This window comes from Triturus cristatus, chromosome 10 (genome assembly GCF_964204655.1).
Source record: "Triturus cristatus chromosome 10, aTriCri1.1, whole genome shotgun sequence".
NCBI classification, from domain to species: Eukaryota; Metazoa; Chordata; class Amphibia; order Caudata; family Salamandridae; genus Triturus; species Triturus cristatus.
The window spans coordinates 223812123-223837096 of NC_140593.1; the positions used below are offsets into that span (position 1 = coordinate 223812123).

At 46.7% G+C, this 24974-nt stretch overlaps 2 protein-coding genes across 2 annotated transcripts in view; both read right to left on the bottom strand.

The window, feature by feature from the left end:
* Window positions 1-24974, bottom strand: part of LOC146789239 (serum paraoxonase/arylesterase 2-like) — a 375480-nt gene that overhangs the window by 96865 nt on the left and 253641 nt on the right. The gene's annotated exons all lie outside the window — the stretch shown is intronic.
* Window positions 10547-16462, bottom strand: LOC146789240 (uncharacterized). The gene is made up of 2 exons (XM_085630858.1): window positions 14024-16462; window positions 10547-11248 (listed from the first exon to the last, which is right to left on the bottom strand). Exons 1-2 carry the CDS (start codon window positions 15518-15520, stop codon window positions 11012-11014), a joined length of 1734 nt encoding a protein of 577 aa, XP_085486984.1. The 5' UTR covers window positions 15521-16462; the 3' UTR covers window positions 10547-11011.

Consider the following 24974-nt stretch of genomic DNA (forward strand, 5'->3'; position numbering starts at 1 on the left):
CCAAGTGGAAGACCAGTCCGGGGAGAGTTTACCAAAGGTCATGACCTCGGTTTTGTCTGAGTCAAGCCTCAGACAATTGGAGGACATCCAGGTACTGACAGCAAGCAAGGCCCTTTGAAAATTAGCTGCCACCGCTGGGCCGTCCTTGTGGATCGCCAGAACCAGTTGGGTGTCGTCTGCGTAAGATGTAAGTCGCAACCCATGGGCCTTTATTACCCTCGCTAAGTCTGCTACATAGATATTAAATAGCGTTGGACTTAGCGAGGAACCCTGTGGGACTCCACAGGGGAGTGTGGAGACAGGAGAATAGAAGTTACCCAACTTCACTGTCTGGGTACGGTTGGCCAGAAAAGATGAAATAAGATCTCTAGCCGTACCGTTTACCCCCAGGGCTGTGACACGGTCGACCAGAATAGCATGGTCGACCGTGTCAAAGGCTGTGGACAAGTCCAGAAGGATCAGGACAGACGCACCTCCCTGGTCCATAATGGCTCTGATCTCGTCTGAGGCCTTTATTAAAGCGGTCTCAGTTCCATGCCCTTTCCTAAAGCCAAACTGCGTTTCGTCGAGAAGTTGGTAAGTATCGACGAACTCTGAGAGTTGTTTATTCATCAGAGATTCGCATATTTTGGCAGGAAAGGGGAGACACGCTATTGGTCTATAGCTGGCCAGAGCTGTGGGGTCCATGGAGGGTTTCTTCAGAAGAGGTTTGATCACGGCCTTCTTCCAAGGATCTGGATAGCGACCAGTTTGGAATGCGGTGTTACAAATTTTCATGAGTGGATGAGAGATCACCTCGCTGAGGTTAGCCATCACTGAGGGAGGACAGGGGTCTAAGGGGGAGCCAGACCTGGTAGTAGAGATGAGTCTGCTGATTTGATCTTGCGTAATGGGAGCAAAGGAAGAGAAGGGATCATGGTCAGTGGCTGGTTCTTCACCACTGCAGACTCTGGATCTTGTCCCTACGTTCCCTGCAAAGGATGAGTATATATCTGCCACGCCTTGCAGTAATGGAAAACAAATGTAAGAGTTCTCCACTACTAGGACATGTAAAACCTAAAAGTACAAGCACTGTTTTAAATATTTTGCACCCTGGGCTGTCCAAGGCCTACCCTAAGGGTGACTTACATGTATTAAAAAGGAAGGTTTGGGCCTTGCAAAAGATTTTATTCTTTCAGGTCGAAATCTCAGTTAAAACTGCACACACAGGCTCTGCAATGACAGGCCTGACATATTTATAGGGCTACTTAAGTGGATAGCACAATCAGGGCTACAGGCCCACTAGTAGCATTTAATGCTCAGACTTCACCCTAACCAATCCAGCGACGCATAACTTTCAGTCATGCACTTTGTACTGTGGATCATTCTTCCATGCCCCACACCAGCTGTGTATGGGTAAATGGTGTATGATACCCCTACAATGCCGAAACCGGATCTACCCTGCACCCAGCCGAAGCTTGAATTGCTCACTGTGCCATACACAGTTGCATTGTTTAAAAAAGGCACGGATCTGTCAATAAATCTGTGACCCAGATCTGATTTTGCTGCCCTACAACCACAACCCCCCCCCCACACAAAATTTTAATATATATTTTTTAATATCTAGGGAAAGTGTTGGACTTGGCCCTTTCTGCAGGGTCATCCCTGAACTTTTTGCCTTCCTCCTATATTTTTTTCTGACCTGTTGTTGGCTGTTTTATGACTCTGGGCACTTTACCACTACTGATCAGTGCTAAAGTTCATATGCTCTCCCTATTGTAAATTGATGTATGAAATTGTGATTCCATGATTTGTTGGTTTGGTTTACCTGTCAGACCCTAGTACAGTGCACCGGGAGTGCAAAGGGCTTGTAAATCCAAATGCTGCTGGTGGGTTTGCAGCACTGGTTGTGCCACCCACAGAAGCAGCCTGTAACAGTGTGTCTAAGGTCTGCAATTGCAGAGCCTGAATGCAGTCTAGTACTGTCATGCAGACTGGGCAAGTGCACCCACTTGCTAGTCCCTAAACCTTCCCTTTTCTTCATATCAGACACCCCTATGGTAGGCCCAAGGGCAGGGTGCACTGTAAGGATAAGGTAGGACATGCCCTTGTGTGTGTGGCATGTTCTAATAGTGAATTACTGCCATTTTCATTTTTCACTATTGCAAGGCTACCTGTTCTCCATAGGTTAGAATGGGAAGTTTGATTATTACATCTTATAATCCTAACTGACTCAGGGAACATGGTAGACAATCAAATTTAGTATGCCTGAACTCAGAATGATAAAATACATCTTTTAGTGAAGTTGGTTTTAACATTCTGTGTTTGACAATGCCACTTTTAGAAAGTAGGCATTTTCTTGTCTAACCATTCAAACCTGCCTCTGCTAGGCTGTGTATTCCCTGTCTGGAGTTTGAGTGACAGGACTGGGAAATTCCCAGAGACAGGGTGAGTCAGCACAGGGCTGAATAGAGAGATCTCTATGTAGATGGGTGGGAGGAGTTGCACCTGGGACCTGAATAGGGCTGTGCTTTCCCTCCACAATGCTGGCTCCATCCCCTGTGGTGTGTCTGATGTCTCTGCCCTGCACTCTGAAAGGAAAGAAGGAGTCAGGTAAACAAAGTGCTCCAGGACTGACCAGAACCGGTTTCAACAAGGCAAAGGTACCTCTGCCCTCAGAGGACAAAGGATTTTGGGGTATAAGTATTGGGACCCTGATCCCAAGAATGTAGATCACTTTGGGAAACAAGAAGAAACTCTGCTGAGGAGAGGAACCAAGAAGAAACTGATGAGAGACTATCCCTGAAACTGGGGGATTGGCCTGCAGGGGGTGCCTACTGCCAAAGAGAGGAGAAAGGAACTTTGTGTGTACTTTTGCTCAACTTGTAAAGGATCTCCAAGGGCTTGGAAAAGAGCTTGCCTCCTGCTGAAGTCTCAGGAACAACAGACTTCACCCCCCAGCTCCCCAGAGTTCTTTGGAAGTGCCTGCTGCTGTTGTTGGGCCTGTTGGGCGTGTTGCAAGGAGCTGGAAGCGCGACTCAAGAAGGAGAAGTGTGCCGCCGTCGGAGCTGTTGTCGCCGCATCGCGTAAGTGGTGTCGCCGCTGCAGCATCGCATCAAGCGGAAGCATCTCGCATCATCCAGGAAGTGTCTCGCACGCTGAAAAAGCGTGTCGCCATCGCAGCCATTGTAGCTGACTGAAGTGAAGAACCAAGGCAGGTAAGTTGAAAGTTCTTTATTCATACGAAAGAATGCTGCATCCTCAGCTTGCTAGAGAAGCCAGCTCAACACCTCTGAAGTGCCAGCCTCGTCCAACATTCCAAGGCTGCCTTCATGTCAGGGTTCTAGGATTGTAGCAATGTGCGACAGGGAGTGGGGGGGAAAGAGGAATATACCAAGTGGCTAAGTTACCACACATCTTCCTCCCCTTAAAAACACAAAAGAGGAGAGAGAGATGAGCGGAGGAGAGAAACATGAGAAAGCACATGGCAAAAGTCCCACCAACCTATGTTACAATGACAGAGATACAAAGCATATAACATATTACACCATTCTGTAATCTTTATGCCAATTCGGAGCATTTGTTTGTCGCTACCCTCTTCTCATTTGAGCTTCCCGGGACCAGGAGCTTGGTACATGAGTCTTGTTGTCCGCCCTACGCCCCCCCTCCTTGGCACCTAAGGCAACCCGATCCATGCTCCATTTTTTCCCATCCTCCAGGATAACCACATTTCTTTTGACCTCCTTTATTCTCTCTGGTTCATAGTATTTTCCACCTTTACCACCTAAGCTTTCCGGTTTCCTGATATACACACGTTGCCCGTGACTGAGAGACCTTTCCTTTGCCCCCCATTTCCTGTCATACCACTCTTTGTACTTCTTTTGCCTGGAATCAGTTTTTTCCCTGAATTCTTCGGGGTTAACCACAACCTTCTCTTTAGGACACAACCAATTGGGAGACAACTTTGAACCTGCTTTCCTTCCTCTCAACAATTCAAAGGGGGTATGACCCGTGGAGAGGCTAGGTGTAGTATGGTATGACCATAACATGTCTCTAATAGCAGGCTCAATCGAAACCCCTGACTTGACGGCTAGTTGAATCCACTCTTTCAACATCCTATTGGCCCTCTCTACTTTCCCATTAGCTTTAGGACAATACAACGGAGTGCGTAAGTGGGAAATAGACATGTCTTTTAGGAACTCCTTCATCTCCTCTGACACCAACTGAACCCCATTATCCGTGACAATGGTGGAGGGGACACCCTCCTTTGAAAACACCTCAATCAAGAATTCTATAAGTGACTTAGTATTGATGACGTTCACAAATTTGTGAGTGATCCAATTGGAGAAGTAATCAATAAGCACTAAAGTATACCACTCCTGAGGACCTTTAGCATGTATGGGGCCTGTGATATCAAATCCTAGCTTGTCCCAAGGAGACCTTGGGATTTCTACAGGTATGAGTGGGGAGCACCTAATACATCTTGTCTTGTCACTGATGCCACAAGGATAGCAGTCTTTCACTTTATCTTCCATAAGCTGATCCATTCCTGGGAACCAATAATCAGCTCTTAATCTTGCCTTACATCGACTCCTACCCAGGTGCCCCTCGTGAGTGAGCTTGATAATTTCAGTTCTTAAACCCTCAGGAGGAACAATTTTCCCTGACTTGAGTAGCAACCTCCCCTCAATAGACAAATCATTACGTACATTCCAAAATGGTTGCAAGTCCCCTGGAAGATCTTTGCACCTGTTGGGCCACCCTTTGATCACATAAGTCTTTACTTTGCTGAGGATGTCATCTTGCTCACTGTGAAAATCCCATAACTCTCTTGTTAATGCTGGGATCTTAACTTCCATGACACACTCCTTGCTAGTGCCTCCTTCTTCGCGAATTTCTAAAGGAGTCCTAGATAGAAAATCAGCAACTTTGTTTTGTTGTCCCGGTACAAAAACCATTCTGAAGTTAAATCCTTGTAGACCAAGAACCCATTTTGCAATGCGTGGTGTCATATTCTCCATGTCTTTATTGCCAAACAAATAGACTAAAGGTTTGTGATCTGTGCATACTTCAAAAGGCATACCCCACACATAAAAACTGAAATGTTTGATTGCCCAATACACTGCCAACGCCTCCTTTTCTACTGTGGAGTAGTTGGATTCCGCTGTTGATAATGTTCTTGAGGCAAAAGCAACCACTTTCATTTTATTATTTTCTCTTTGTGATAGCATGGCTCCTATACCCTTGCTACTTGCATCCGTGAAAATGATAGTGTCCTTGTTCACATTAAAGTTGCCTATGTGTGGAGCGGAAGCGATAGCCTCCTTTATGTTTCCGAATGCCATTTCTTGATCTTTACCCCAAGTAAACTCTTTTTTTTTTTAATGATATCTCTGAGGGGTTGTGAAATCATAGCAAAGTTCCTAATGAACTTCGCCATATATTCAGTTAATCCTAGAAATGAAAGAACTTCCTCTTTACACATTGGCGTGGGCGCTCTCCTCACTGCCTCCACCAGATCAGTTTAAGGCTTAATACCTTCTTCAGAAATTATGTGTCCCAAATAGTCCACTGATGTAACCCCAACCTTACATTTGCTTTCTTTCGTGGTGAACCCCACCTCTTTCAATTTTTTTAGAACCAACTCAGCATTTAAATTATGTTCTCTTTCACTTGCACCATAAATCAGGATATCATCTTGGAAACAACGATAAACAACAAGAGAGAGAGGGTGTGTCCACACTCTTGGTCCCCCAAAAAACAATATAACAACAACAAAAGAGCGTGACGCAATAAAAAGATCGAATATACAATGATACACTATGTGCTTGGGAAAAGTGTGAAGGAAACGAAATCCATCTGATGAAAAATAAAACCCTCACTCACCAACATAGTTGGTGACATGCTTCATCATGGGGTTTTAGCCAGAGTAGCCTTATGCACCTCTGGTGTGCTTCGACGCTTTAAATTAAGGCGGAGCAGCAATTTCAGACTAGAGTAAAGTGAAGTGATAAGTCTGAAAAAAGTGAAAAGGATTTTTTAAAAATCATGTGTCGTACACCAAAACATTTTAATAGTGACGAGACAGGAATATGTTAAAAACTGTGAAGGATAATTACTACTGACATTAATTTGGTCAGATTTATCCTATGGGTGGTCAAGCGGTCGACATGTTTCAGCTTATAAGATGTTTGTTCACTAAGCTTTCATCAGGACCTAATTATACAACAGAAAAAGGCACCTTGGCGGTGTAGGCTCGCTAAGGCCTACCCTAACCTCAGGTGCAAAGAACCGATAGACTCACGGTTCCAGTAGAGGTCTCCCACTGTTCTGGAAACAGACCTCGTATTTCTGAAAAAAAGTTTATTTCATTAAGGAGACACATAATAGTTGCCTTATATTCATCAGATATACATGAAACCAAGCAGAAGAGACTGAATCAGTCCCCACGTTATTAACATAGTCTATGTAAACTTATAGCCATTTCTGTGTTACAATCAGAACAAGAAGATAAATGTAATTTACAAAGTTTGTAAACATGCCAAAATCCATATACTCAGACAATATATAGATAGAGTATTTCAACAATTTGGTCGATACTCTGGCCAGACATGATTAATAGTATTAATAGAGATCACATATATCGTAGGCACTGTTAAAAATGCTTTACAACTTCAAAGAAGGAAAGCAAAATTCGAAATGATAAAAACACTGGTAGCTTAAGTATAAAAGAGTGGGTGTGCGCTCCTTGGGCAAGAAGGCGGATAGCGGGACTACAGAACAGCTGTGGCAACAGAAGGAGAAAATGCGGGGTAAGCGTTAGATGTAACAACACACCGTCCCTCACACAGATTGTTTGCCACATTATTCCGTATAGCATAATTCTGAGGGATCGCATTTATTGAGAAGTTGGTACTTACATCATCCAAGTCCACAGCCAGCAGTCTGCACCTAAAAGGTCCGCCGAGCCCGGAGGTAAATGCGTAATGGCGGGCTCGTGTTTAAATGCAGATAATCAGCCGCTGCCGACCCGGAAGTGAATGTGTCAGTCTTTCCCCACACAGGACTACATGACTGCAATCCTCTAAAAATGCTAGAGCGCTAAAGGCTCCTTTCAACCTGAAGCTTTATTCAACTCAGAAAGCCGTGCAACGGCAACTCAACACTTTAGATCCGACTGCCGACTACCATCTATTGCCCAAAGTGATTGTCACGGATGATCAGTTATTTTGTAGATTCATTACCCCAGGGACTCCGCAAAATATAGGATTTCGTGACGAATCAAAAACCCTATTTGGCCAAATATATAGGGGGGATGAGCAGACTCATCCTCAGAATTTATAATATGCAAATTACCACAGGTGACCAAAGATCCAAAGCGGCCATAATACAGAATAGGTCCCTAGGTCAGAAATGAGAGCACAACACCACTATGATGAACCCGGGTATTTAATTTAAAGGCTCTTGTTTTAGCGTCTCAACACTGTGCCCCAAGGGATATTGTCGTTGAGTCCTGACAAATGTGTAGATAACCTATAGACCCAGCGCTGTTCCTTTTCGAACAATGAAGTTGATTTCACCTGTTCGATAATGGTCCAATGTAGATCATCTGCAGTGTGATTCTGACGCAGGAAGTGCTCAGTCAATTTAGTTGCACTTCTTTTACATCGGACATTACTCCGGTGTTCACCAATCCGTAGTTTGATCTTTCTTGTAGTCATGCCCACATATTTTAAATTACATGGGCATGTAATAAGATAGATCACATCTGCAGTGTTGCAATTCGTGTGGCTGCGTTGAATCCAAGTTTTCCCGGTTTCCAGAGATAAGGTCTTTGTGGGGGACGTGAGATGACAGATGCTGCAGGACCCACAGGGGTAATGCCCAAGAACAGGTGGCAAACCCCAGGTATCTAGAACTGAGACAGTAGTCGGTATGTTACAAGTTCTCGGTCTCGTATGAACTAGTGAGTCTTTGATACTCCTAGCCTTCCTGTAAGAAAATAGAGGTTTGTCCCACTTGATACTGTTACTTTCCAGGATACGCCAATGTTTCTTAATCGATTTAGAGATGGCATTGGAGGCAGTATTAAAAGTAGTAACACACGTTAGTGGAATCTCAGTGAGCTGTCTAGGAGAATCTTGTAGAAGGATCTCTCTAGGTTGGTTTCTTGCTCGTTTGCAGCTCTTATTCAAGATGGTGTCAGGATAGCCTCTCTGTTTCAATTTAAACGTAAGATCTTTTGATTGTCTACGAAAATCCTCCACATGGCTACAATTGCGTCTGATTCGCAAATACTGGCCATAAGGGAGGTTTTCCCGTAATGGCCGAGGATGAAAACTGGAAAAGGCCAAGAGGTTATTTTTGGCTGTCGGTTTGTAATGAGTTTTAGTCACAAGTGCTCCCTCAATTTTGGTCACAGTTACGTCCAGAAAAATCATTTCATAATTATGGAAAGTATGAGTGAACAACAGGTGGGGATCACAGGTATTGATCCATGTCAAAAATTCAAGTAGAATACTCTCCGGACCCTCCCAGATGATAAAAATATCATCGATATACCTCTTCCAATAGGAGAGGTAAAGGAAAAAGGGGTTATCTTGACTCAGAATGAATTTTTGTTCAAAATTTGAAACATAAAGTCCTGCCACACTGGGCGCAAAAGTGCTGCCCATCGAAGTACCGGTGGACTGTAGGTACAGAGCACCTTGATATTCAAAAAAGTTTATCTTAAGTGCCAAGGTGGCACAATCAATGATGAAACCCTTCGGGGTCTGAAAGGACCAGGTAATAGAATCCAAAGCTTCCCCAATGACCTTGATGGTGTCATCCTGGGGAATGCTCGTGTAAAGGCTCTCAATATCCAGAGAGACAAGAATGGTATTGTTATGATCTACTCTCACATCTTGTAAGGAAGCCAAAAAACTTTTGGTGTCTCTAAGATATGTGGGGGTGTCCTGGATTATAGGTTTCAAGAAGAAGTCACAAAAAATCGAGAGAGGTTCCAAAAGGGAGCCTATGCCCGATACAATTGGGCGGCCCGGAGGTGGAGGTTTATTTTTGTGGATCTTCGGCAGTGTGTAGAAGTATGGAATCACACCTTTTCCTTTCGTCATAAAATCTGCTTCATGCTTGCTAATGAATCCACTGCTTTCAGCATGTTCAACAAGATTGCATATTGTGATTTTCAATTCTGGAGAGGGGTCGGTAACGAGAGGAGTGTAGTTCTTCCGATTGTCCAGAAGACGTCTGCATTCTGAATCATAATCTCCAACATTCTGAATGACAATACCTCCCCCCTTGTCAGCTGGTTTTATCACAATAGATGGATTGGTTTGCAATGATTGGAGAGCTTGAAATTCAAGGGCACTCATGTTTTTATAGGCTCCTTGGTCTTGAAACGCTTCTACATCATTAAAAACAGCTTGTTCAAATGCAATGATCCCCGCTGGAACCAAATGTGGGGGAGGTGTAAATGTAGATTTTAGACGTAAAGTTGTGTCACTAAGATGATCTGCAGGGACATCTGATTTATTGTACTCAAAGAAGAATTTCAATTTTAATTTTCTGAAAAAATCAGATAATTCACAGTGTAATCGAAAGCGATCCAGCCGTGCAGTGGGCACAAAGCCTAGTCCTTTCTCAAGTACTTCACTTTCTGCCTGTGTCAAAATATGTGAAGAAAGATTCAGGACTAAACTCTCTTGTTGCTGGTTCCTGCTTTGCTGCGTGTGTTGTGCCCTGCCCCCTCCTCCTGTTCCCAGTGTACCTGGTTGTTTCCCCTTCTTCGCCCACGTCCTCGCCTGCCTCTGCCTAAAAAAGGAGGGTGGAACGTATTAGATTGAAAGGGAGGCATCGGAGCAAAACCAGGGTTCCAACCCATCATTGGAAACTGCGGTTGTTGGAACTGATTGGGGTAGCCTGAATTCATTGAGTTAGGAAAGGGTTGCCAATTAGATTGGTATTGGTAAGGTCTATTCTTCCCTCTGCCTCGCTGTCTGGATCTTGTGCTCTCATTACTGGAACCACTAGAAAAGGAATCGTTGTCATCTGTGGTATCTGCCTGATCATTCCTATCAGTTGGAGGGACATAGTCAGGATCAGAGTAGGGATATACTTTAGTAAACGAGAAACGTTTCAGATCTTTTTGAAATTTTTGAGCCTTAGATTGTGTTAAAGAGTCTTTATATTCGTTCATTTCTTTGTTAAGCTCATCCAGTTTCTTTTTATAACCGGTCAGTGTTGTGCGAAAATGCGTTTCTGTTAGTTGTATTTCAACCATAAGTGCTTCTGAGAGTCTGAGGGCTGTTTTAATGATTAGGACAAGCCAGTCGCGGGTGCAGTGCCACGCCATCTGGGCCCAATCCCTACGAAAAACTGGATCTTCGAGAAAAATACGTGGAGCATTGGTGACCAGGAGGCCCTTTGGTGCCACATTATTTCTTAGATACTCAGTTAATATGGTTGTCGGCGTGTGGGTATTGCGGGCCGGAAAGTCAGACGAGGAGGCCAGATATAGTGGGCTATAGTGTTGTTTTATTGAACAGAAGTTCTGTTTATACAGGTGTAGGGTTTTGATGTAGCTGTGGAAGAACTCCTCGTCGCGGTCGGGTCGTCGGGGTCGGTGTTTCAGGGACGTCTCCGTTCTTGGTTGTAATCGGCGACCCTAGACAGTGTGGAAGTTCCTCGGAGGACCGGAAGAGAAAGAAAGAGGAGCCGTTAGTCCTGCTGGGACTCAGATGAAGACGCTGGCCCCGTTACCACAAGGTGAAGAGGAGTAAGCAGACTGTGTGGGGAAAGGGTAAGAGGGGGAAAGGCAGGGGTTGGTAAAGGAAGAGTGCTCGGAAGGTTCGTGAGAACAGGGTCTGTACACGGTGTAGGGTGCTGTACATAAGTTACAAGGTGGCGGGACGGGATGGTGAAGAGAGAGAGGCTATATATAAGGGAAGATTATATGGGTACATAGAGTACTCTAACAGACTGAGGGTATGGTGGAAGGTACTCACGCGCTCCGCCGTAACTCTCCTCCGAGTTACGGCCGCTCTCCAGCTTCCTCCGTGGGACTCCACCACTCTTCTGACCACTCCTCGAGTTCTCCACTTCCGTCTTCGTTCTCCACGTGCTCGCCAGCCGAGAGTTCCTGCCACGATCTTTCGACCCCTCCAGTCTCTTCGGATCCGCTTTTTCTGTGGGCGTCTGGTTGTAGGTAGGCGGGACTTCCGGGGCATCGGGCGACTCCTTCCGCTCCGTCGTCACTCCTGATTGGACCCTGACAGAGAGAGAGGGGTGGGAATTCCGTTGTCACGGACGCTTTGGAGATCCTTCGGAATCGAGAATCCGGGAAGGGACAGTTCCGGAGAGGAGGTAATCCGGGTGGTGGGCGTGAGGGATTGGGGACCGGGGGAAAGGATCCGTCACATCCCCTTCCCCTAGGAATGTTTCGTGTACTTGTTGAGGACACGGGATAACGGGACAGGTAGTCCGCGTTCCCTTGGTCTGCCCCTTTTCGGTGTACTGTGGTGAAACGATAGGGTTGGAGGGCAAGGAACCAGCGGAGGACTCGGTCATTATGTCCTTTGTTTCGGGCCATCCATTCCAGAGGGGCATGGTCGGTGTATATGGTGAACTCACGACCCTCTAAGTAATAGCGGAGACTGTCCACTGCCCACTTAATAGCCAGGGCTTCTTTTTCTACCACAGCGTAGTTGCGTTCTCGGGGAAATAACTTCCGGCTGAGGTAGAGAATGGGCTTCTCGTTACCAAACAGGTCCTTTTGGGATAATACTGCCCCCAAACCCTGTTCTGAGGCGTCAGTCTGCAAAAGGAAGGGTCGCGTATAATCAGGGCTCACAAGCACGGGACCGGAGGTCAAAGCACGTTTGAGGTCGGAAAAGGCCTCCCATAACAAGGGTGTTGGGTTTTGGAGCAATGTCTCCGTGGCTGCAGAGTTTTTTAACAGGTCTGTGAGAGGGGCTGCTCTTTGTGAAAAATTGGGTACAAACCTCCGATAATACCCTAGGAGGCCTAGGAACGCACGGAGGTCTTTTTTCGTTTTCGGGAAGGGGAGGGAACGGATGGCTTCGGTTTTGGTAGATTGGGGTCGGATGAGGCCCTCCCCCAGGAGGTAACCCAGATATTGTACCGTTTGTGCGGCCAGGGTGGTTTTGGCAGGATTGATTGTGAAACCATATGACCCCAGGGAGGTGATGACCTTGTACAGGTGGTCCAAGTGTTGTTCCCAGCTATCACTATAGATGATTATGTCGTCTAGGTATGCCCCCGCGTACTGGGTGTGGGGTCTTAAGACGTGGTTCATGGCTCGTTGAAAGGTGGCGGGGGCCCATGAAGGCCGAACAAGGAACTGATACAACCCCTCAGGGGTAGAAAACGCTGTTTTCTTTCTGTCCTCTTGCCTGAGGGGTATCTGCCAATACCCTTTACAGAGGTCTAGCGTGGAGATGAATTGCGCATTCCCTATGCGTTCGATCATCTCGTCGACGCGCGGCAGGGGATACGTGTCAAAGGATGAAATTTTGTTGACTTCCCGGAAGTCAATGCAAAATCTGACTGATCCGTCGGGTTTAGGAACGAGGACGATTGGAGAGTTCCAGTCGCTTACTGAGGGTTCTATTATGCCCATCTGCAGCATTAGTTCGGTTTCTTTTTTTATTACCGCCCGACGGGCTTCAGGAACTCGGTATGGCCTTTGCCTGACCACCTTCCCGGGTATTGTGGGTATAGTGTGTTCGGTGATGGTCGTATGACCTGGTACCGAGGAGAACACGTGCCGTAAGGGGTATAGGTGATTTTTGAGGTCGTGACAGTGTTGGGGTGTTAGCCCCGAGTCTATGCAGGGGGCAAAGGAAAGGGGTACCTGTTCTACGGTGGTAGAGAGGACGGGACGGGGGCCTTCCCATTTTTTAAGCAGATTCACATGAAAGATCTGTTTGGTGCCTCGTGTAGGATCCAGTTCTATTTCATATGTGACAGGGGTTACCTGTCGAAGCACGGTATACGGGCCCTGCCACTGCCCTAGGAGTTTGTGATCAGAGGATGGCATCATCAACAGTACCAAATCCCCGATGGCAAAGTTCCGGGTTTTTGTCCCCTTGTCATACTGTACTTTCTGTTTATTCTGGGCATTTTCCAGGTTTTGGTGGACGATGTCTCTCATCATTGCCAAGTGGGTTTGTAGGTTGGATATATACTCAGGGAGGGGCCGAGTGCGGTTAGGCTCGGCTTCCCAGGCTTCCTGGGCCATATCTAACAGGGTACGTGGTGGCCGGCCATATAGCAACTCATATGGTGAATAGCCTGTACTACTCTGGGTTTTGCAACGTATAGCGAACAACGCTAGGGGCAACATATCTTCCCATCTTTTGGCTTCTAACCCCAGTAACTTCTTCAGTGTTTGTTTCAAGGTGGCATTGTAGCGCTCCACCAGCCCGTCGGTCTGGGGGTGGTAAGCCGAGGTCCGGATTTGTTTGATACCTAGTTGTGAACAAACCTGTTTCATTAAGGCTGATACAAAGGGGGTGCCCTGATCGGTTAGGATCTCTCGGGGAAATCCTACTCGGGAAAATACGGAGATGAGGGCTTTCGCTATGTTCTGGGTAGTGGGTTGTCGTAAGGGCAAAGCTTCCGGGAAGCGTGTGGCGTAGTCTACGAGGACCAGGGCATATCGACAGCCGCTACGAGAGGGCAACAAGGGGCCTATGAGGTCCATCCCTACTCTACTAAACGGGATGTCAATGATAGGGAGAGGTTGTAGGGGTACCCGAGGGGGTCGATATCTACTGTTTTTTTGACACACCGGGCACTCCCGGCAGTATGTTTTTACTTGTTGGTGGACCCCGGGCCAGTAGAATCTCTCTAGAATGGTTTGGCTGGTTTTTTCATCACCAAAGTGTCCGCCCAGCAGATGGCTATGTGCGAGAAACAGGACCTTCTCGCGGAAAGGGCCGGGGATCAACAGTTGGGCCTTTTGCTGGCCCCCTCCCTTTCGGTATAACAACCCCTGTTTCTTGAAGAAGTAGGGACCTACGGTAAGAGGATCCTCGTTTTCCAACGCCTTAGCCCAGGCTTCCTGCAGAACGGGGTCTTCTTGTTGGGCTGCTCGAAATTCTTGGTCTGTCTGCCATGGATGTTCGTCCGGGATCGCTGGGAAGACGTCGACATAGTCCCTTTTCTCCTTCTTTTTCTGTGCTTTGGTTTTCAGGAGCTTGGGTTGTGTTGTTGGAGAGGATGGCCCCTGAGGAAAGGGTGCTTCTTCCCACCATTGGTTGAGGGAATCCGTTGAATCCTGAAGAAGTCCGGGTAATCCGGGATAGTCACTCCCCAAAATGGCTTCTTCGGGAAGAGAGGGAATAAGTCCTACGGTGAGGGTGGTTCCCGGATCCTTTGGATGTTGGACTTGGACTTGGGTGGTGGGATATCTTCTCGTATCGCCGTGCACACATTGAATGGCAACCGTTCCAGAGGGAGGTTCGGCGGGTGTCTGCAGGGCCTGGGGTCGGAGAACACTCTGTCGACATCCAGAGTCTGCCAACGCTGTGAGGGTTTGTCCATTTATGGTTACGGGTCGGTGGAAGGAGGGTGGTTCAGAACCGGGTACGGAACAAACGTAGTTCCTGGCCAGACCAATCTCCATGGGTTCTTCTTTGTGGGGACACATGCGAGCGATGTGACCAAAACCTCCGCACCCGTAACATTGGGGTCCAGGGTTGGTAGGTCGCGTAGGCACCGGTGTGGGAAACAAGTGGGTCATCACGGGTCTTTTAGGTAGAAGAGGGCGGAGAGGTCTGATGCCGGTGGTGAGAGGAGGTTTCTGGGGATGTTCCTCCTTGCCTCGTGGGGTCTCCTGTGCTCGACTGTAGGCACTGGCTATTTCCACGGCGGTATCCAAGGTGAGACGGGCATGTTGACGTACCCACCTTTGGGTACCGGGGTGTAGAGACGAGAGAAATTGTTCTAGGTGGATCTTTTCCAGGATCTCTTCCTTGGTGGACGTTTCGGGTTTCAGCCACCGAGATGTCAGATCCTTGATTCGGAACGATAGTGCTCGAGGAGTCTCTTGTGGTCTTTCTTTGACCTGACGTAACCTCACCCGGTAGGCCTCTGCGTCGATGCCCAATCGTTCCAATATGCACGTTTTGATATCCGCATACGGAGTGGTGCCTTGCACGTTGGCTTGTTGGTAAGCGGCTTGTAAATCACCAGTCAGTAAAGGGCCCAGGTAATGGCCCCAACGGTCTACAGGCCATGACGCAGCCTGGGCTAACCTTTCAAAATTCGTAAAGAAGAAATCCGGATCTTCTCCCGGCACGAACTTCTGGAGGACCACCGAGGGTAATGAGGTTGTGGGTCTCTGTTGCTCGAGGGCGGTGGTCAATTTTCCCATGGCTTGTTCGTGGGTGTCTCCCTGGCCTTTCAGGACATCGTGGAGTTGCCCACGATCGTTTTCGGCAGTTTTCAGGAAGCGTTCCATCAATGTCCCTAATTGTTCTTGGGAGGTAGCCATCCTTTGCAGTACGGCCTCCATGTCTCCAGCTGATCCCACTTCTGACACCACCTGTCGGCGTGTGGGTATTGCGGGCCGGAAAGTCAGACGAGGAGGCCAGATATAGTGGGCTATAGTGTTGTTTTATTGAACAGAAGTTCTGTTTATACAGGTGTAGGGTTTTGATGTAGCTGTGGAAGAACTCCTCGTCGCGGTCGGGTCGTCGGGGTCGGTGTTTCAGGGACGTCTCCGTTCTTGGTTGTAATCGGCGACCCTAGACAGTGTGGAAGTTCCTCGGAGGACCGGAAGAGAAAGAAAGAGGAGCCGTTAGTCCTGCTGGGACTCAGATGAAGACGCTGGCCCCGTTACCACAAGGTGAAGAGGAGTAAGCAGACTGTGTGGGGAAAGGGTAAGAGGGGGAAAGGCAGGGGTTGGTAAAGGAAGAGTGCTCGGAAGGTTCGTGAGAACAGGGTCTGTACACGGTGTAGGGTGCTGTACATAAGTTACAAGGTGGCGGGACGGGATGGTGAAGAGAGAGAGGCTATATATAAGGGAAGATTATATGGGTACATAGAGTACTCTAACAGACTGAGGGTATGGTGGAAGGTACTCACGCGCTCCGCCGTAACTCTCCTCCGAGTTACGGCCGCTCTCCAGCTTCCTCCGTGGGACTCCACCACTCTTCTGACCACTCCTCGAGTTCTCCACTTCCGTCTTCGTTCTCCACGTGCTCGCCAGCCGAGAGTTCCTGCCACGATCTTTCGACCCCTCCAGTCTCTTCGGATCCGCTTTTTCTGTGGGCGTCTGGTTGTAGGTAGGCGGGACTTCCGGGGCATCGGGCGACTCCTTCCGCTCCGTCGTCACTCCTGATTGGACCCTGAAAGAGAGAGAGGGGTGGGGATTCCGTTGTCACGGACGCTTTGGAGATCCTTCGGAATCGAGAATCCGGGAAGGGACAGTTCCGGAGAGGAGGTAATCCGGGTGGTGGGCGTGAGGGATTGGGGACCGGGGGAAAGGATCCGTCACAATGGTACCATGTAAAATGGTACGAATCCGGCATCGTTTTTGTTCGGTTAGTTTGTCCCACTCACTAGTCTGGGAAATTGTTTGTGCTATTGAGGAGTCAGCGAAAAGAGAAGAATCAGCCAAAAGGGCATCAACCTCAGCATCTGTATACGTAAGCCCCGGGTTTTCCATTTCAGTGCGAGTTGGATTATAAAAAATGTGATCACACTATACTTAAATCAGGAAGTCTCTCGCAGCTGTGCGCTGCCTAAATACAACGATAAACAACAAGAGAGAGAGGGTGTGTCCACACTCTTGGTCCCCCAGAAAACAATATAACAACAACAAAAGAGCGTGACGCAATAAAAAGATCGAATATACAATGATACACTATGTGCTTGGGAAAAGTGTGAAGGAAACGAAATCCATCTGATGAAAAATAAAACCCTCACTCACCAACATAGTTGGTGACATGCTTCATCATGGGGTTTTAGCCAGAGTAGCCTTATGCACCTCTGGTGTGCTTCGACGCTTTAAATTAAGGCGGAGCAGCAATTTCAGACTAGAGTAAAGTGAAGTGATAAGTGTGAAAAAAGTGAAAAGGATTTTTTAAAAATCATGTGTCGTACACCAAAACATTTTAATAGTGACGAGACAGGAATATGTTAAAAACTGTGAAGGATAATTACTACTGACATTAATTTGGTCAGATTTATCCTATGGGTGGTCAAGCGGTCGACATGTTTCAGCTTATAAGATGTTTTTTTTTTTTTTTTTTTTTTTTTTGAAAAACCTTTATTGACATTTCAACCAATAACAAGTATGGGCCTACAACCCCCGGGGCCGGCCGCTAAGCAGTCAGAGTAACAAAAATCAATATTTATCACAGGCAGCACCTCGGGGAGCAGAATCTCCATGCTGGTATACTCTCGGCCACTAAACAGCCCAAGTAGGAGACCATGATACAAAAGGTTTTCATTTTATAATAAGGGAGAATGGAAGGATCAGGTGCCAAACAGTTTCCCGGCGGCAAGAAATGGCAGGCAGAATAATAAACGTCCACAATAAACAGCAATTTATCTAGTCAATGGCGCTGAAACAAGAAGTTCAGGATGTGGAGGAATATCACGGCCATTTACACCTGCAGTCCCCTGCCCTAAAACCCAGAAAACACCACGGAAATTGTGGCACACATGAAAACGCAGCGATTAACGACGAAGGAGTTTTACCATGCCGATCCCAGAAAAGAAAGACAAAGAAGAATAAGAGAAGAAAAAGGAGGCCATGGAAAAAAGGAGGTTAAAGACTAAAAGATCCCCTCCCCCAACCCCCCACCCTGCACCTCTGCAGATGAGTACGGCCCCCCCCCCCAGCAGCGTGCCTGTCGCCCCGGAACCAGACCCGAAATATAGAAGAAACAGAGAAAGAGGAGTAGGAAAAGAAACCCCCCCTGACGGGGGGTAGAGAGAATATTAATAAACTGGAGGAGGGCCTTCAAAACATGCCCCCGGCTTCTCCCTCCCGCACAATTTGTTTTCCCCTAAAGCAAACATTAAGCAACACAGAATCGACCAAGTCAAAGAAGAATGGGGAGCATTATGCGCCTAATACACTAACAGTTATGCCGTGAGAGCACGCAACCCCTGAGCCCGCCCGCCTATTAGATAACTACCTCTGAAGGATCAGCCTTATCCTTGGCCACTCTTTGCGAATCTACCCATGCATACCCATTGACCCAGTGCCATGTCCAATGCTACAAAGAAGAGGAGCGTCCAAAGGAGAACAGGAAGCGACACACACAGGTAGGGTGGAAGTCTCTGATCACCGACACAGTCAGCAGTATGGAGAGTCATCTTTCCCAGTGCTGCCCCAGGATCTGCACCGCACACAAGGTCCAAGAAAGCGAAATCAGCCAGAGCAGGCGACCGTTGCTTGAATGTTGCCTGGGTTGCCGGAGGCCGCGCACGGGACAAGGCCACCACCCCCCACTCATGTCCAATACCTCCGGAACAGACCAGACCCACAGCCAGCCGATCACACGTTAAGATACTGTCCGGAGTTTCCAGCTGGTCACTATCCACAGGGGCGGCCACGACACTGTCCTCTTGTGTGCGGTGTAGGAATTCCCCGTGTACCTGGGGACAGGCAGGCAGCAACTGTTCCAACGCTGATGTCACCCCATCAAGCTTACTCCCCAATACCCAGGCGCCGTGAACCAAGGTGGAATGGAGGGCACCGAGAGCCTCGAGAAGATCACCATACCCCAGCACAGCTCTCGGCGCTCGCACCTCGACGCTCCTCATAGTCGCACACTTCCAATCGTGCTGCGACCCAGTGTACAGGATAGTAGACTTCGTCCTGTCAAGATGGCCGCCGGGTAGGGCCAACCCAGATTGGGACCAGGACTCAGGGACAAGCGCCTCAGGTTCCATGTCACTGGAATCAGGGTTTCGGGGGCAGGCAAAAAATATATCCGGCGTGTGGTCACGGGCAACAGTCATCCCCTCCACGGACCTGCGCCCGCGAAAATCCGGGAGCAGTCCGCAAAAATCCGGGCGAGTTACGGGCGGCGGCCGGGCGGCTCACCGGCGAAGGCTGAGACAATCACCGGGGAATCTTGGATTAGTCACCTCGGGCATGCACTCGTTCTGCTACGCTTCGTGGTAGGAACGACCACGGCGAAATGTAGGCCGATATTCGCACCGCTCCGGCTAGGCCGACTCCACCCAGTCATCAGAGGCCGCTGTTGTTGAACTGCCGCCCGGCCATGTTGTCCACTCGAGGTCCCGGTTCCAGGGTTGCACAGGCCGCAAACTTCAACTGGACATTTCTCCGGCGATACCGCCGCCAGAAACTTCGGAGTCACACGATCGGTTGACGCTATCATTCACCAACACGGGCATATAGCGCAGGCTAAGGATCTCATGCAGGATATCTGTGCAGGACGCGGAGGTTCACAGAGCCGGGAGCCTACGCTGCCATCCCGGTCGCCATCTTGGCTCCTCCCCCCTATAAGATGTTTGTTCACTAAGCTTTCATCAGGACCTAATTATACAACAGAAAAAGGCACCTTGGCGGTGTAGGCTCACTAAGGCCTACCCTAACCTCAGGTGCAAAGAACCGATAGACTCACGGTTCCAGTAGAGGTCTCCCACTGTTCTGGAAACAGACCTCGTATTTCTGAAAAAAAGTTTATTTTATTAAGGAGACACATAATAGTTGCCTTATATTCATCAGATATACATGAAACCAAGCAGAAGAGACTGAATCAGTCCCCACGTTATTAACATAGTCTATGTAAACTTATAGCCATTTCTGTGTTACAATCAGAACAAGAAGATAAATGTAATTTACAAAGTTTGTAAACATGCCAAAATCCATATACTCAGACAATATATAGATAGAGTATTTCAACAATTTGGTCGATACTCTGGCCAGACATGATTAATAGTATTAATAGAGATCACATATATCGTAGGCACTGTTAAAAATGCTTTACAACTTCAAAGAAGGAAAGCAAAATTCGAAATGATAAAAACACTGGTAGCTTACGTATAAAAGAGTGGGTGTGCGCTCCTTGGGCAAGAAGGCGGATTGCGGGACTACAGAACAGCTGTGGCAACAGAAGGAGAAAATGCGGGGTAAGCGTTAGATGTAACAACACACCGTCCCTCACACAGATTGTTTGCCACATTATTCCGTATAGCATAATTCTGAGGGATCGCATTTATTGAGAAGTTGGTACTTACATCATCCAAGTCCACAGCCAGCAGTCTGCACCTAAAAGGTCCGCCGAGCCCGGAGGTAAATGCGTAATGGCGGGCTCGTGTTTAAATGCAGATAATCAGCCGCTGCCGACCCGGAAGTGAATGTGTCAGTCTTTCCCCACACGCCTCTGAGCTTGAGACAGTGAAGAAGGACTACATGACTGCAATCCTCTAAAAATGCTAGAGCGCTAAAGGCTCCTTTCAACCTGAAGCTTTATTCAACTCAGAAAGCCGTGCAACGGCAACTCAACACTTTAGATCCGACTGCCGACTACCATCTATTGCCCAAAGTGATTGTCACGGATGATCAGTTATTTTGTAGATTCATTACCCCAGGGACTCCGCAAAATATAGGATTTCGTGACGAATCAAAAACCCTATTTGGCCAAATATATATAGGGGGGATGAGCAGACTCATCCTCAGAATTTATAATAAGCAAATTACCACAGGTGACCAAAGATCCAAAGCGGCCATAATACAGAATAGGTCCCTAGGTCAGAAATGAGAGCACAACACCACTATGATGAACCCGGGTATTTAATTTAAAGGCTCTTGTTTTAGCGTCTCAACACTGTGCCCCAAGGGATATTGTCGTTGAGTCCTGACAAATGTGTAGATAACCTATAGACCAAGCGCTGTTCCTTTTCGAACAATGAAGTTGATTTCACCTGTTCGATAATGGTCCAATGTAGATCATCTGCAGTGTGATTCTGACGCAGGAAGTGCTCAGTCAATTTAGTTGCACTTCTTTTACATCGGACATTACTCCGGTGTTCACCAATCCGTAGTTTGATCTTTCTTGTAGTCATGCCCACATATTTTAAATTACATGGGCATGTAATAAGATAGATCACATCTGCAGTGTTGCAATTCGTGTGGCTGCGTTGAATCCAAGTTTTCCCGGTTTCCAGAGATAAGGTCTTTGTGGGGGACGTGAGATGACAGATGCTGCAGGACCCACAGGGGTAATGCCCAAGAACAGGTGGCAAACCCCAGGTATCTAGAACTGAGACAGTAGTCGGTATGTTACAAGTTCTCGGTCTCGTATGAACTAGTGAGTCCTTGATACTCCTAGCCTTCCTGTAAGAAAATAGAGGTTTGTCCCACTTGATACTGTTACTTTCCAGGATACGCCAATGTTTCTTAATCGATTTAGAGATGGCATTGGAGGCAGTATTAAAAGTAGTAACACACGTTAGTGGAATCTCAGTGAGCTGTCTAGGAGAATCTTGTCTAAAATCTACATTTACACCTCCCCCACATTTGGTTCCAGCGGGGATCATTGCATTTGAACAAGCTGTTTTTAATGATGTAGAAGCGTTTCAAGACCAAGGAGCCTATAAAAACATGAGTGCCCTTGAATTTCAAGCTCTCCAATCATTGCAAACCAATCCATCTATTGTGATAAAACCAGCTGACAAGGGGGGAGGTATTGTCATTCAGAATGTTGGAGATTATGATTCAGAATGCAGACGTCTTCTAGACAATCGGAAGAACTACACTCCTCTCGTTACCGACCCCTCTCCAGAATTGAAAATCACAATATGCAATCTTGTTGAACATGCTGAAAGCAGTGGATTCATTAGCAAGCATGAAGCAGATTTTATGACGAAAGGAAAAGGTGTGATTCCATACTTCTACACACTGCCGAAGATCCACAAAAATAAATCTCCACCTCCGGGCCGCCCAATTGTATCGGGCATAAGCTCCCTTTTGGAACCTCTCTCGATTTTTTGTGACTTCTTCTTGAAACCTATAATCCAGGACACCCCCACATATCTTAGAGACACCAAAAGTTTTTTGGCTTCCTTACAAGATCTGAGAGTAGATCATAACAATACCATTCTTGTCTCTCTGGATATTGAGAGCCTTTACACGAGCATTCCCCAGGATGACACCATCAAGGTCATTGGGGAAGCTTTGGATTCTATTACCTGGTCCTTTCAGACCCCGAAGGGTTTCATCATTGATTGTGCCACCTTGGCACTTAAGAAAAACTTTTTTGAATATCAAGGTGCTCTGTACCTACAGTCCACCGGTACTTCGATGGGCAGCACTTTTGCGCCCAGTGTGGCAGGACTTTATGTTTCAAATTTTGAACAAAAATTCATTCTGAGTCAAGTTAACCCCTTTTTCCTTTACCTCTCCTATTGGAAGAGGTATATCGATGATATTTTTATCATCTGGGAGGGTCCGGAGAGTATTCTACTTGAATTTTTGACATGGATCAATACCTGTGATCCCCACCTGTTGTTCACTCATACTTTCCATAATTATGAAATGATTTTTCTGGACGTAATTGTGACCAAAATTGAGGGAGCACTTGTGACTAAAACTCATTACAAACCGACAGCCAAAAATAACCTCTTGGCCTTTTCCAGTTTTCATCCTCGGCCATTACGGGAAAACCTCCCTTATGGCCAGTATTTGCGAATCAGACGCAATTGTAGCCATGTGGAGGATTTTCGTAGACAATCAAAAGATCTTACGTTTAAATTGAAACAGAGAGGCTATCCTGACACCATCTTGAATAAGAGCTGCAAACGAGCAAGAAACCAACCTAGAGAGATCCTTCTACAAGATTCTCCTAGACAGCTCACTGAGATTCCACTAACGTGTGTTACTACTTTTAATACTGCCTCCAATGCCATCTCTAAATCGATTAAGAAACATTGGCGTATCCTGGAAAGTAACAGTATCAAGTGGGACAAACCTCTATTTTCTTACAGGAAGGCTAGGAGTATCAAGGACTCACTAGTTCATACGAGACCGAGAACTTGTAACATACCGACTACTGTCTCAGTTCTAGATACCTGGGGTTTGCCACCTGTTCTTGGGCATTACCCCTGTGGGTCCTGCAGCATCTGTCATCTCACGTCCCCCACAAAGACCTTATCTCTGGAAACCGGGAAAACTTGGATTCAACGCAGCCACACGAATTGCAACACTGCAGATGTGATCTATCTTATTACATGCCCATGTAATTTAAAATATGTGGGCATGACTACAAGAAAGATCAAACTACGGATTGGTGAACACCGGAGTAATGTCCGATGTAAAAGAAGTGCAACTAAATTGACTGAGCACTTCCTGCGTCAGAATCACACTGCAGATGATCTACATTGGACCATTATCGAACAGGTGAAATCAACTTCATTGTTCGAAAAGGAACAGCGCTGGGTCTATAGGTTATCTACACATTTGTCAGGACTCAACGACAATATCCCTTGGGGCACAGTGTTGAGACGCTAAAACAAGAGCCTTTAAATTAAATACCCGGGTTCATCATAGTGGTGTTGTGCTCTCATTTCTGACCTAGGGACCTATTCTGTATTATGGCCGCTTTGGATCTTTGGTCACCTGTGGTAATTTGCATATTATAAATTCTGAGGATGAGTCTGCTCATCCCCCCTATATATATTTGGCCAAATAGGGTTTTTGATTCGTCACGAAATCCTATATTTTGCGGAGTCCCTGGGGTAATGAATCTACAAAATAACTGATCATCCGTGACAATCACTTTGGGCAATAGATGGTAGTCGGCAGTCGGATCTAAAGTGTTGAGTTGCCGTTACATGGCTTTCTGAGTTGAATAAAGCTTCAGGTTGAAAGGAGCCTTTAGCGCTCTAGCATTTTTAGAGGATTGCAGTCATGTAGTCCTTCTTCACTGTCTCAAGCTCAGAGGCGTGTGGGGAAAGACTGACACATTCACTTCCGGGTCGGCAGCGGCTGATTATCTGCATTTAAACACGAGCCCGCCATTACGCATTTACCTCCGGGCTCGGCGGACCTTTTAGGTGCAGACTGCTGGCTGTGGACTTGGATGATGTAAGTACCAACTTCTCAATAAATGCGATCCCTCAGAATTATGCTATACGGAATAATGTGGCAAACAATCTGTGTGAGGGACGGTGTGTTGTTACATCTAACGCTTACCCCGCATTTTCTCCTTCTGTTGCCACAGCTGTTCTGTAGTCCCGCAATCCGCCTTCTTGCCCAAGGAGCGCACACCCACTCTTTTATACGTAAGCTACCAGTGTTTTTATCATTTCGAATTTTGCTTTCCTTCTTTGAAGTTGTAAAGCATTTTTAACAGTGCCTACGATATATGTGATCTCTATTAATACTATTAATCATGTCTGGCCAGAGTATCGACCAAATTGTTGAAATACTCTATCTATATATTGTCTGAGTATATGGATTTTGGCATGTTTACAAACTTTGTAAATTACATTTATCTTCTTGTTCTGATTGTAACACAGAAATGGCTATAAGTTTACATAGACTATGTTAATAACGTGGGGACTGATTCAGTCTCTTCTGCTTGGTTTCATGTATATCTGATGAATATAAGGCAACTATTATGTGTCTCCTTAATGAAATAAACTTTTTTTCAGAAATACGAGGTCTGTTTCCAGAACAGTGGGAGACCTCTACTGGAACCGTGAGTCTATCGGTTCTTTGCACCTGAGGTTAGGGTAGGCCTTAGCGAGCCTACACCGCCAAGGTGCCTTTTTCTGTTGTATAATTAGGTCCTGATGAAAGCTTAGTGAACAAACATCTTATAAGCTGAAACATGTCGACCGCTTGACAGTAGTAATTATCCTTCACAGTTTTTAACATATTCCTGTCTCGTCACTATTAAAATGTTTTGGTGTACGACACATGATTTTTAAAAAATCCTTTTCACTTTTTTCAGACTTATCACTTCACTTTACTCTAG